The sequence below is a fragment of the Nicotiana tomentosiformis genome, chromosome 3 (assembly GCF_000390325.3).
Source record: "Nicotiana tomentosiformis chromosome 3, ASM39032v3, whole genome shotgun sequence".
In the NCBI taxonomy this organism is placed as follows: domain Eukaryota; kingdom Viridiplantae; phylum Streptophyta; class Magnoliopsida; order Solanales; family Solanaceae; genus Nicotiana; species Nicotiana tomentosiformis.
Genome location: NC_090814.1, coordinates 135,569,986 through 135,582,612, shown reverse-complemented (window position 1 = coordinate 135,582,612; position 12,627 = coordinate 135,569,986). Strand labels below are relative to the sequence as shown.

The 12,627-nt window shown below is 39.1% G+C and overlaps 2 protein-coding genes across 4 annotated transcripts; one reads left to right on the top strand and one right to left on the bottom strand.

Annotated features, from left to right (window-relative positions):
* The first annotated feature begins 1,147 nt into the window (after positions 1-1,147).
* LOC104085445 (trihelix transcription factor ASR3-like) lies at positions 1,148-3,522 on the top strand. Its single transcript, XM_009589475.3, has 2 exons — positions 1,148-2,333; positions 3,107-3,522. The coding sequence occupies exons 1-2, from the start codon at positions 1,613-1,615 to the stop codon at positions 3,391-3,393; spliced, it is 1,008 nt and encodes a 335-aa protein (XP_009587770.1). The 5' UTR covers positions 1,148-1,612; the 3' UTR covers positions 3,394-3,522.
* LOC104085440 (magnesium protoporphyrin IX methyltransferase, chloroplastic) lies at positions 2,927-5,902 on the bottom strand. 3 transcript variants are annotated; one of them, XM_009589463.4, is made up of 3 exons: positions 5,243-5,902; positions 4,303-4,719; positions 2,927-3,379 (listed from the first exon to the last, which is right to left on the bottom strand). In XM_009589463.4, exons 1-2 carry the CDS (start codon positions 5,810-5,812, stop codon positions 4,312-4,314), a joined length of 978 nt encoding a protein of 325 aa, XP_009587758.1. In that variant the 5' UTR covers positions 5,813-5,902; the 3' UTR covers positions 2,927-3,379; positions 4,303-4,311. The 3 variants fall into 3 exon arrangements, with proteins under 3 accessions (XP_009587758.1, XP_070053793.1, XP_009587757.1); XM_070197692.1 differs by having other exon boundaries at positions 2,927-3,358; XM_009589462.4 differs by lacking the exon at positions 2,927-3,379 and having other exon boundaries at positions 4,077-4,719.
* Positions 5,903-12,627: the final 6,725 nt, after the last annotated feature.

Sequence of the window (12,627 nt, the reverse complement as noted above, 5' to 3'; positions counted from 1 at the left end):
CCCTTCATGTATGAGTTTTCTTAAGATTATCTTGTCTTATACAATCAACCATCTCTATAACAGTCTCCTTTGTTTCGATAATTTTTTGCTATCTTGTTTCGATATTTTTTGACTTTTATAGCGAATGGTTGTTATACACCTATAACATCATTTGACGTTTAAATATTTTTTAGTTGTTATAGATAAAAATTATCTAAAAATTAATTATTTTTCTTTTTTAATGTTATATATAAAATTTAAGAAAATTATTCAAATTTAAAATCTCAAAAGATATACATATTTCATTAGTTAAATATTGAAGAAAGCTAATACATTATTAATAAATTCATAACTAAACGTATAAAGATTTAAACTCTAAGGCAGACATTTTAAAGCTGCCTAGAAAAATAAATTATTTCAAGATTGATAAAAGAACAATCTAATAGCTTCCCTTTAAGACAATCTAAGAGTTTAACAGTTAAATTTTCTATTTAAATATTTTTTAAAATTTGTCCAATGGAAAAGATATCTTGTGCAAATTTTTAAATCTTATATCTTATGCAAGATAGAAACTTTGTTTAATGAAAACGATTGTGTACATATTTTTAAAATTATTATTAATAATCTTAATGATTCTATATGGCTGTTATAGAAGGGTAATTTTATAAAGAGCGTTTTGCTATAAATATGGATGTTGATGTTATAGGTAAAAAGCCGTTATAGAGAGGTAAAATATAACTTAAAAAATCAGTTCCGAGAAAAACTTGACTTTTATAGTGAATAGCTATTATATAAGGATATTGTTATAGAGAGGTCTCACTGTAATTTCATATCACTTGTCCCAACCAACATTTGAACTTTATTATCAATCTTAAATACTTAAATTTCATTAAAATGCTATACAATATGCTATTATTATTATTATTATTACTATTTTAATTTTTTCAGAAATTAACTTCTTTTTCCCAAAAGAACTTCTCCAAAAATATTTTCGCGGAAAACATTTTTGAGACAATCACACTTTATTTGATAAACTTCATTATTTAGTGGCAGCAGTCAATAGACAATAGCTGGTCAGGAACAGTTACTAGGAAATTTTAGTCACCCACGGCAGAAGGTCAATATACCTTTTAATAGATGCCTTAAATGGTTCGGCCATAAATAGAGGACCAGTATATGGTCGATTAAGGATTACAATCCCCTTCTCAGAAATGGCAACCTCTTGAATAAGAGAATCAAGCAAGGCTGTAAGTTTTGAGGTGATACTTGTCTGAGACAAGTCACAACACATTCATCCAGCAAAGGGCACTAACAATTAGGGTAACAACAGATATACTTTAACAAATCTGTCCAATTAAGGGGTACCATCTCTTAAAAAATCCTATGCTTGAACAAGAAAGCCTTTAAAATCCAATCCCCAAAGAAGGAATTCTGGCCTTTGTTTGGAAGTCAATTAACAATCCTTCAATCAACTTGGTAAATCTCTTCCACAATGTATAGAGACCCAATTGTGAAGCCATAATAGGCCACACTCAAGTTTCCATCAATAGACTATCTGCGGATCTTTTTATACTGTTAACTCACCCCAATTGACCTCTGAAAACAGAAATCAAAGACATTAGGCTCAACAGAGATGATTGAGAACACCACATCTTTAGCTGACTTGGTTGATGGACAGCAAAAACCAACTGAAGGCACAGATGACATAAGTAAAACACCAAGACACTCGCGATGGACCAGACAAGAAACACTTGTTCTCATAGAAGGAAAAAAGATTGCAGAGGAAAGAACTCATAGGGGGCGTAAATCCAGTTCTGTGTTCGGTTCTGACAAGCCGGAACCTAAATGGAATTCAGTCTCCTCTTACTGCAGACAACATGGAGCAAACAGAGGACCTGTTCAATGTAGAAAACGATGGAGCAACATGATCAGTGACTTCAGGAAAATTAAGGCATGGGAGTCACAAGCAAATGGAAGCAGCGACTCTTATTGGATTATGAGTAATGATCTAAGGCGAGAGAAAAAGCTACCAGGTTTTTTTGACAGAGAAGTCTATGATGTCATGGATGGGAAGGAATTCACAGCAGAAGCATATCAACTAGCTCTGGTAACCATAACTACAGATGATAAAGTTGATTATGGGATTGAAACAGCAGAAGAAGAGGAAGAGAAAGAGGAAGAGGAAAACGAGCAGGAGAACACAGAGGCTGAAGCAGTTTCTCATACAGACGGATATATCATGGCAGATGATGTTCTGTTTCCAGCCATGGAGGATATTGGAAGCAACCCACTGAAGGAAGGGATTGCCAAAGATAAGAAAGCTAAGTCCATTCCCTCTCCCACGCCTATATCAGGTAAATTAAAGTGTCCTTCAAAATGCTTTGCTCTCAACCAGAACTTGTTACTTTTTACATCAGAACCGATCTGAGATTGTTGGACGCAACTTTCATGATGACAATTGCCCTGTTATTATATCATGGTTAGCACAATTTTTTCGTAATTTAGCACAATTCTGGATTTATAATGTTGGAGGAACTATTTTATTCTGTAGAACTATATTTGTATCCTATTTATATTGTTGGAGGTACAAATTCTATCCTGGTGGCAAAAATATTTTCTTGACAACTACAATCCATCAGAAAGTAAGCCCTTCACAAGCATACAACTCTATGAATTTCCTACCAAACAAAGCATTATCAAAATCAACACATTTAATATGAGATTTGGTTCATACTACCACTGTCCATCCCATCTATAACCAACAATTCAAAGCTTGAAGCAGCCCCATCTTTCCTAGCACATACTTGCTATCACACAGACTTTTGTGCCAACTCTTTTTTCTTGCTTGGTTTGTAACAGCCAAAGCACATTTTGCAATTTCACAAATATTCTGTTAAAATTTAACCGTAACTCCAGTAAGCTAGACAGGATGAGTGGTACAAGTAAATGATCAGAAACTTAAATAAATAAATAAATAAAAATAGATGGATCATTTTTCAGATGACTCTAATTTAATAGCACATTTCAAAGTGCCACCATTCAACTTAAGTTATCCATAACAGCTTTAGTTAAATGCTATACCGTAAAGATTTTAACAGTAAAGTACATTCCTCTGTATTGCTCTCAGGTACAGCTGAAGGTGAACAGCCTGGATCAGATTTCTGGAAACGCTCCATGTTTAAGGACGGAGTGAAGAGAGGAAGACAATCACCAGATGGTTGTATTGCTACTAGTCTGGGATATAAACTGCTGAAAACTATGGAGCAAAACACCAATATGCTTCATGCACAACTTGATGCTCAAATCGACAACCGTCAACTGGACAGGGAGCAGCAGAAGGAACACACTGATAGCTTAATTGTTGCTCTTAACAAGGTTGCTGATGCACTAGCAAGAGTTGCTGATAAGATGTGATGGACAAAGACATAAGATAATGACAATTTAATAGTAGGTTTTGATTATTTATCGATTATCAAGGTTCTTGACAGTGATTATGAAAGTATGGTTTCTGGTTACTTGGTGATCTTCACAACCTATTGACAACCATAAGATCTCATTTACATCTGCCTTCAACTATGAATGATGGTCTCTTCTGTGATGAATTTAACTAGCATCAATCTATCTAAAAACATTGATGATAGTTGGACATAGGAAAGCAAACAGTTAGCAAGATAACTGAGAATTCACAGGTTCAACCTCATCTCCAAAATGGATTACTTGATAGTAAATTCTACTCCCTCTTCTCCAATTTTTTAGACATTATCTCCATCTTTAGCCTAAATGTTTAACACCATTCCACTAATAATATTATCTTACAGTGTACATGACTTTAAGAAATCAAATTCATTTAACTGTTCAATTCTCAACTTTGATGTAATGTGTTATCTCTTGAACTAATTTTTAAACAATTATTTTGTATTTTCTTTTACTGCCGCTAACTGTTCAAAATATTATCTTGATGTTTCTGATACACATGGAATGAAATATAGAAGCTTAAGAAAAGGAAGGAAAGGATTTCACAACAATCGAGCATTATTTGAGGAAAAATGTAGCAGAGCTGCTGGCAGAGAACCGCAAAAGTTAAAAACGAGAATGAATGAACCAAAGCCACCAAATGATGACTAACATTTACATTTCATGATATATTAATAATATCAACAAAAATTTTCCAAGTCAGAAGCAGAATTTAGATACATTATAAACTATTATACAAGTTAGAAAATGGAGGAGTGAGATAACGCATCCATGATAAACACTCAACGAACTTCCTAATCTCTAACCAGCAGCAAAGAAACATGGCCAAACAAATGAGATCTCACTTGCCTTTCAATCCTAAGCAGGGACAGCCTCAATAAGCTTTGCAAAGTAAAATTGTGTGGCAATCAAGCCTCTCTTCCTTATCTTCCACCCAGCTTTTTGCAGTGCCCTCTCCACGTCAGCCTCTGCATGAAGATATGCTCGTGTAGCCTTTGAAGGTCCAGGGAACAACTCTCCGATTCTTTTTAACAAATCATAATAGAATGTCTTTGGGGCGAAGCTCAGGATCAAACGATTCTCAGCCAATGACGCAAGATGAGCAATCATACCATCAGCCTTACTTTGTGGGTAATGTATCATAACATCTAAGCAGACCACGGTGTCATACTTTCCATCCAAACTCTCCAAGTCCTTCACTTCAAATTTTGGCATTACTGGTGCCGGGGACTGGTCATCCTTATCCTTGAACAACTCCTCTTGCGCCTTCATATTAAGAAGTATTGTTCAGTTCTCAACTCCACAAATGCCATAATCCCAATATCAATGACACGTCTAAAACAAGTTTTTTTAAAAGACGAAACAAAGCTCCTCTTACAATCTAAGAGATACTCCAAAGTAAGGATAATAGAAAAGTTGCCACTAAAAAAAAAAGGAACAAGCTAAGAAACTGCATTTCCCACGCTCTAATTTAGTTTGTTTCAATTAATATATCTTACTTTCCTTTTTAGTTTGTTTCAAAAAGAATGTTACCTTCTATATTTAGTAACTTTTAATTCCAGCATCTCACATTGTATGCTTAAGACCACGAGATTCAAAGGTATTTTGGTACATTTACATATATCTTTAGTTTAACCACAAGATTCAAAAGTTTCCTTAAATTTGGTGCCTAGACAATTCTCTTGTTAATCCAATTTCCTTGTCCAGACAAACTAAGACATAAAATGAACTGGAGGATATATGTGTAAATATTGTCGGTAAAAACTAAAAAGTATTCGAAAAGGATCACCTGTTTTTGGGCTTCAGCGACCATCGAAGCTGAAATATCACTAGCTGATACAACAGCACCTTCTTTGGCCAAAGGAATGGATAAACAACCGGTCCCACAACCAGCGTCGCAGACAGTAACTCCCTGAAGAGAGCCCTCTTCAGTCAACATTTTCATCACATTCTCAACAGTTTTAGAGTGTCCCAGTCTTATATCCAACTGCACTTTGTTCACATCATCCGTGTCGCCATATATCTTCTTCCACCTCTGAAACCCATTGTTGTTGAAATACTCTCTCACCACCTCCTTGTCGCCGCCGCCGACCTCCTCCGCTTGCAGTTGCCGCCGGCGTTCGGGGTCGGCAAGCGAGAGGATAGCTGCAAGTGCTGCCACGGAACCACCGCCGAGTACGGCGAGAGTCGTTCCGTCCAACGGACCGGTGACCGCCGATATGTCGGTTGCAGTAGAGAGTGGCGGAATGGCGCAGACAGAGAAGTTCCGGCGGTTGGGTTTAGTGCATTTAGGATGAATTTGAGGGTTAGGGTTTAAGGCGAAGTTAACGGGAGAGAATAGTGGCGAAGAGAAAGCCATAATAAGAGGAGTGAGCTAAATTTTCCTCCTGCTGGGAAGGCGGAGGAAGCTGAGTCAAGAAGATGAAAGGCAGTTGACGATAGTGTGTAATCCGCGGGATAAGGATATGGTTCGTTGCCATTCCTTCGCGTTGGGTCCCACTGGCAGCGTATTCAACTTCTAAAACTAAAGTAATTATACTTGCACCTAAAGATTAATACAGTGAATGTTAGGATCGATAACCCGGGTAGTGCAGAATTTAATTAAATAACGGTATAATAACAATAACAAAGACAATGCAAGTTGATAATAACAGCAATTAAAGAAGATAAAGAAGACACAAATTTAACGTGGTTCGATCAAGGTGACCTACGTCCACAAGCGGAGAGGAACAATTTCACTATAGCAACAAGAGTACAAAATAGAGTACAAAATTAGAGTAAATATTTTAATTAATCCCAAACAACCTAAGAGAACAACCTCACAAGATCACTCCAAAGAAAAGGTTCACACAAGTGTTTCTCAACACTCAACTCTCTTATAAAACCTCTATAATGAAAGAAATGAAAGGCAAGACATGTTTGTGTCAAACTTAGGTGTATTTGATATGGACATTTGCTAGCCTATTTATAAGTAAAATGGATGGTCATTGTATGGAATATTGATAAGTAGGGATTTTGACCGATTATTTACTCTCTTTTAACTGCAATTTAGCTCAAAAATGCTTAAAGGCATTCCCGGAAACTAATAAAATATGCTTACTTGCAGGAATATTGGGATATGATCCAAAGAAGTCAAAATCAACTTATAAAGGAGTCAAAAGAGAACAAGAACCAAAACAGGGCAAAAAGGCCAGCAGTGCGGCCGTAGAGAGGAGATTCAGAGAATAGTATTTGGGCAAGCTGAAGTAGTGTGGACCGCACCAAAATTGTGCGGCCGCAGAATATCAAGTGCGGTCACACTCACAATTATACGGTCCGCAGGAGTGAAGAATCAGAGAGTTGGATTCAAGTTCAAAGTCAAGGAGTGCGGACCGCATCATTTGTATGCGGTCGCACAATCAAAAGTGCGGTCGCACTCGTTTTTATGCGGACCGTAGAAGCCCCGAAGTTCCAAGCCCAAAATTCCAAAAATACGGACCGCACACTAATTGTACGGCCGCAGAAGCTCAATATACAGACCGCACCAGAATTATGCGGTCGCACAACCCCCGCAAGGGCAATTTTGTCAGATATTTTCAGTTTAGTATAAATAAAACTTTTTGTCATTTTTAGAAAAGTGACCTTGGAGAAGAGCACCTGAGTCATTTTTCTTTGCTATTTTGAGGATTTTTGTACTAGATTAACATCTATATATTAGATTTTCTTTCCCTAAACAATTAATATGCATTCTATCTTAATTTCTTCTTTGATTTCTGTACTTTTCATGAGTAGCTAAATCTTTAGTTAGGGTTGTGACCCAACCCTAGTGTGGGTATTTGATGAGTGTTTAATTTAGGATTTATTTTTTATTGGGTTAGTGATATTTAGCCTTGTTCATGATTGAACCCTAGAATCAATAGTTGCAAACATTGATTCATGCCTATTTGACTTAGCCTCTACTTGAGAAAGAGAGACCAAGTCTAGGAAAACTTGGCTAACAAGAAATTGGGGTGAACTCAAGAAATTGATAGCCCCAATTAAAGGGTTAAACCTAGAGATAGTAATACCCGACTTGATCTAATATCACTTGTATTGTGCAAATACCCAATTGGACTTGAAAAGGCGAAATTGGGCAAAATCACTCAAACTACCGAGAGGTATAGAGTGAGTATCCGGATGTGATTGCTACATCACGACCCCAATTAATCAAATCTACACTGGAGTTTATAACCCATTAGATAACCACCTAGGTAGAATTCACGACCCTAGTCCCTTTTAATCATTTGAAAAACTCAAAACCAAAAATATTGTCCTTAGTTTTATACTTGCAAATAATAGAGTAAAGTAGAAGTAGAACACCAATCAAGTTTGTGAAAGTGTAATTGGAGCCAAAACTTACAATTAACTTAGATATACAACTAATCCCATATTCTAACTCCCTGTAGATTCGATCCCGACCTTCGCTGGGTTTATTATTGCATCGACCATCTCACTACTTAATTATGATGTGGGTTTGGCCAAGATTAATTTTCCGCGCCGTTGCCGGGGAGTTAAACGGATTTAGCTATATATCTAGGTATTTGTGTGTTTTGTCTTTCTTTCCTTCCAAGTCACTAATTTTGTTTGTGAATTTTATTTAGGTACAAAATGGCCCTTAACAACGAGCCCCTCAGAAATTTACCATTGAGGGAGGAGGTAGATGATGATCAAGTGGATGAGGTTCATCCCGAGCCTCAAGTAAACAGGCGAGGCCGACCGCCTAATGATAATGTCCTAAACCCTGCCCCACCTCCACCAAGAGCAGCGCATCAGGTGTTGCCGAATGAGGGCTATGCAAGTGCAATAGTCCCGCCCCGGATTAGGGCAGGCAACTTTCAAATAACCAACATGATGCTTACACTGCTTGAGCAGGGAGATTTCTTCATCGGAGCTCCACACCAAAATGCCTACAAGCATCTCAAGGGTTTCGTCGATACTTGTTGGGGGAGCAAGCAAACAAATGTCTCTGAGGATGCACTGCGGTTAAGGCTATTTCCCTTTTCTCTACGGGGAAAGGCTTTGGACTGGTTAGAGAGATTGCCCAATCATTCCATCCACACTTGGGATGAGTTGGCCGAGAAGTTCATTGCCAAATTCTTCTCTCCGGGGCACATGGCTATACTAAGGGATGAAATTTTAGCTTTCAAACAAGAGCCCAATGAGCCATTGCATGAGATTTGGGAAAGACATCGTACCATGGTCAAAGAATTCCCGAACAATGATATGAACGAGGCCATGATTCGACAGACCTTCTACATGGGGATCAACACAACGAATCAGTGTGTGGTAAATCAACTCGTTGAGGGTAACTTCATGAACACGCCTTACTCTGAAGCTTGTGAAATCTTGGATGATATGGCGGACATATCTTCGGCATGGCAAAGTAGAGCCAATGTTCCTCAGGGTGACCCAAATGTTACTCACCTACACAAGGAGCTACATGATCACGGGCAAGCTATTGCGGAGTTGACAACCATCATGAACCAGTTGGCCATGGCTCAGCTTTAATAGGTTCAAGGGCCGAAACAGGTGAATGTTATGGAAGGAGTGAACATGATAGTAAACAAGAGACGACAACGAGGTTAACAGGTACAAAACTATCCGGAACAATTTGAGCAAAGTAATAGTGGGTATAATCTAGATGATTCGTATGATGAGCAAGATGAAGAGGTTCAATATGTCAACAATTATCAAGGTCAAAGAAGCAATGCTCCAAATAAACAACAATGGAGATCACAAGGAAACCAAGGAAATTGGAACAACCAAGGCCACAAAGAAAATTGGAGTGGTGGCAACAACAATAATCAAAGCAATTGGGGTAATCAAGGTAATTAAGGCAATTGGGGAGGAAATAATCAAGGTAATTGGGGGTGGCAACAATCAAAGCAATTGGGGAGGCAACAATAATCAAGGGGGTTGGAACAATAGCAATCAAGAAAATCGGGGGTCGGGCTTTCAGAGACCCCTGATATATCAACAACCAAACAACCCGCCTCCATATCCGTCGCAAGGTCCTAGTTCTTCCAATAGTGAAATGGGACAGATTGAAAACATGTTTAAGCAAATGATGGAGAAAAGCGCCGACTCTGATGCCCAATTAGCCTCCCACAACACTTCTATCCGCAACTTAGAGGCTCAACTTGGCCAAATTTTCTCAAGCTTTAAATACTCGCCCAAAGGGGGCACTACCTAGTGATACAGTAGTGAACCTAAAGGTGGGAATATGGGGCATGCAATGGCCATAACAACAAGAAGTGGGAGAGGTGGAGTTGCTAGTACCTCAAACCAAAGAAGACACGTGGGTGATGATGTGTTGGTGCAAGATGATGATGATCCAAGCAATGATGTTCAAGCTAATGAAGAAGCGAGGATTGATATTGATGAAAATATGGAGGAGACGCAAGAAGATGTGAACCTGTCTAGGGAGCACGTGTTGACATGCCGGAGCCAGTAGTGCCAAAGGCTAAGGCACCAATGCCAAGGCCTCCTCCTCCATACCCTCAAAGACTTACAAAGCAACACAATAAGAATCGATTCAAGAAATTCATTGATATGATGAAAATTTTGTCCATAGATGTGTCGTTGGTTGAAGCCTTAGAACAAATGACGGGATATGCCAAGTTCATGAAGGATTTGGTAATAAAGAGGAGATCAATGAACTGTGAAATGATCAAAATGACACATCAAGTGATTGTTATTATTCACTCCATGGCTCCAATGTTGGAAGACCCCCGGTGCTTTCACAATCCCGTGCACTATTGAAAGTGCCGATTTCGCCAAAGCTTTATGTGACTTGGGGGCAAGCATTAACTTGATGCCATATTCTGTGTTCAAAACACTGGGGATTGGGCAATCAAGACCCACATGCATGAGGTTACAAATGGCGGATCGTATAATGAAAAAGCCATTGGGGATAATTGATGATGTGTTAGTTCGGGTCGACAAGTTCATCCTTCCCGCAGATTTTGTGATACTTGACTGTGAGGTTGACTACGAGGTGCCAATCATTTTGGGAAGACCTTTCTTTGCTACAGGAAAGGCCTTAGTTGATGTGGAAGCTGGCGAGCTCACCTTCCGGGTGGGCGATGAAAAAGTGGTATTCCATGTTTGTAAATCAATGAGGCAGCCAAATAGCAATGAAGTGTGTTCGTTCGTGGATCTTGTGACCGAAGTAATTGTTGATGACACAAGTGTTGTGATAAATGTTGAAGATACCTTGGAAGATGTGTTGTTAAATCATGATGGGGATGAGGAGGAAGGCTTTTGTAGAATATGTCAATGCTTTGCAAGGAATGGGATCATATACTTATGAGCCCCGAAAACTTTCCTTGGATCTCGAAAAACGGAAGACTACACCAACAAAGCCCTCAATCGAGGAGCCTCCTACCTTAGAGTTAAAGCCTTTTGCCTTTACACCTCAGGTATGAGTTTCTAGGCCCTTGTTCCACTTTACCTATTATTCTTTTTCTAGGCCCTTGTTCCACTTTACCTATTATTCTTTCCTCATGCCTAACTAAAGTGCAGGTAGATTCCACCCTTGCGGTGCTCCAACGGAGGAAGAAAGTAATAGGTTGGACATTGGCGGATATTCGGGGTATAAGCCCCGCCTTTTGCATGCACAAAATCATTTTAGAAGAGGATGCCAAACCCTCCGTGGAACATCAAACATGATTGAATGAAGCCATGCAAGAGGTAGTAAAGAAAGAGATCATCAAGTGGTTGGATGCCGGGGTTGTTTACCCCATTTTCGATAGTTCATGGACCTCACCGGTGCAATGTGTCCCAAAGAAAGGGGGCATGACTGTGATAACAAATTACAAAAATGAATTAATCCCTACAAGAACTGTCACCGGGTGGAGAGTGTGCATGGATTATAGTAAGCTTAACAAAGTTACTCAGAAAGACCATTTTTGTTACTCAGAAAGACCATTTTTCGCTTCCATTTCTTGATCAAATGTTGGATAGGTTAGCCGGACGTGCTTATTATTGCTTCCTTGATGGATATTCCGGGTATAACTAGATTCTTATTGCTCATGAAGACCAAGAGAAGACCACTTTCACTTGTCCCTATGGCACTTTCGCACTCTCGCGGATGTCATTCGGGTTATGCAATGCACCGGCAACTTTTTAACGGTGCATAATGGCCATCTTCACCGATATGGTGGAGGACTTTCTCGAGGTTTTCATGGATGATTTTTCTGTCGTGGGGAATTCTTTTGAAGAGTGCTTGGATAACTAGGATAAGGTATTGTCACGTTGTGAGGAAACTAATTTAGTGTTGAATTGAGAGAAGTGTCACTTTATGGTCGAGGAGGGCATTGTCCTCAGTCACAAGATTTCCAAGAATGGTATTGAGGTTGATAAAGCAAAAATTGAAGTGGTATCCAAACTCCATCCCCCTACTTCCGTAAAGGGAGTGAGGAGCTTTCTAGGTCATGCAGGGTTTTACCGCTAATTCATCAAGGACTTTTCTAAAGTGGTAAACCCTTTGTGCAAACTCTTGGAGAAAGATGCCAAGTTCTTTTTCAATGAAAATTGTATGAAGGCATTTGAACTACTCAAGTATAAGTTGACTACCACTCCTATTATCACCATGCCAAATTGGAGCTTACCATATGAGCTCATATGTGTTGCAAGCGATGTAGTGGTTGGAGCGGTATTGGGGTAACGAATTAACAAGATTTTCATCCGGTCTACTATGCTAGCAAGACCATGAACGAGGCCCAAGTCAACTATATGGTGACCGAGAAAGAACTCCTAGCCATTGTCTTTGCTATGGAGAAGTTCCGCCCGTACCTAATGGGTACAAAGGTGATTTTTACACCGACCATGCGACACTTCGTTATTTGATGAGCAAAAATGACTCTTTAAGGCAAGGTTGATGCGGTGGGTGCTTCTATTACCAGATTTTAATCTAGAGATTCAAGACCGCAAGGGTAGTGATAATCAAGTGGCGAACCACTTGTCCCGATTGGAAGAGAAGGGGAGGCCACATGATGGCCTTGAGATCAATGATTCATTTCCTGACGAACAACTCCTTTCCATTTCTATGACTGGGATGCCATGGTTTGCCGATGTGGCCAACTATCTTGTGAGTGGAATTATTCCAAATGAGCTCTCTTTAAACCAAAGGAAGAAGCTCAAACGGGACTGCCT

What these genes read in the sequence shown, in the direction of transcription:
- LOC104085440 (XM_009589463.4), bottom strand. Translation starts at nt 5,812, where the DNA reads ATGGCTTTCTCTTCGCCACTATTCTCTCCCGTTAACTTCGCCTTAAAC. An exon ending in TCGCTGAAGCCCAAAAACAG is followed by an intron (nt 4,720 to 5,242) that starts GTGATCCTTTTC and finishes CTTAATATGAAG; the next exon opens with GCGCAAGAGGAGTTGTTCAA.
- LOC104085445 (XM_009589475.3), top strand. Translation starts at nt 1,613, where the DNA reads ATGATTGAGAACACCACATCTTTAGCTGACTTGGTTGATGGACAGCAA. An exon ending in CTCTCCCACGCCTATATCAG is followed by an intron (nt 2,334 to 3,106) that starts GTAAATTAAAGT and finishes TATTGCTCTCAG; the next exon opens with GTACAGCTGAAGGTGAACAG.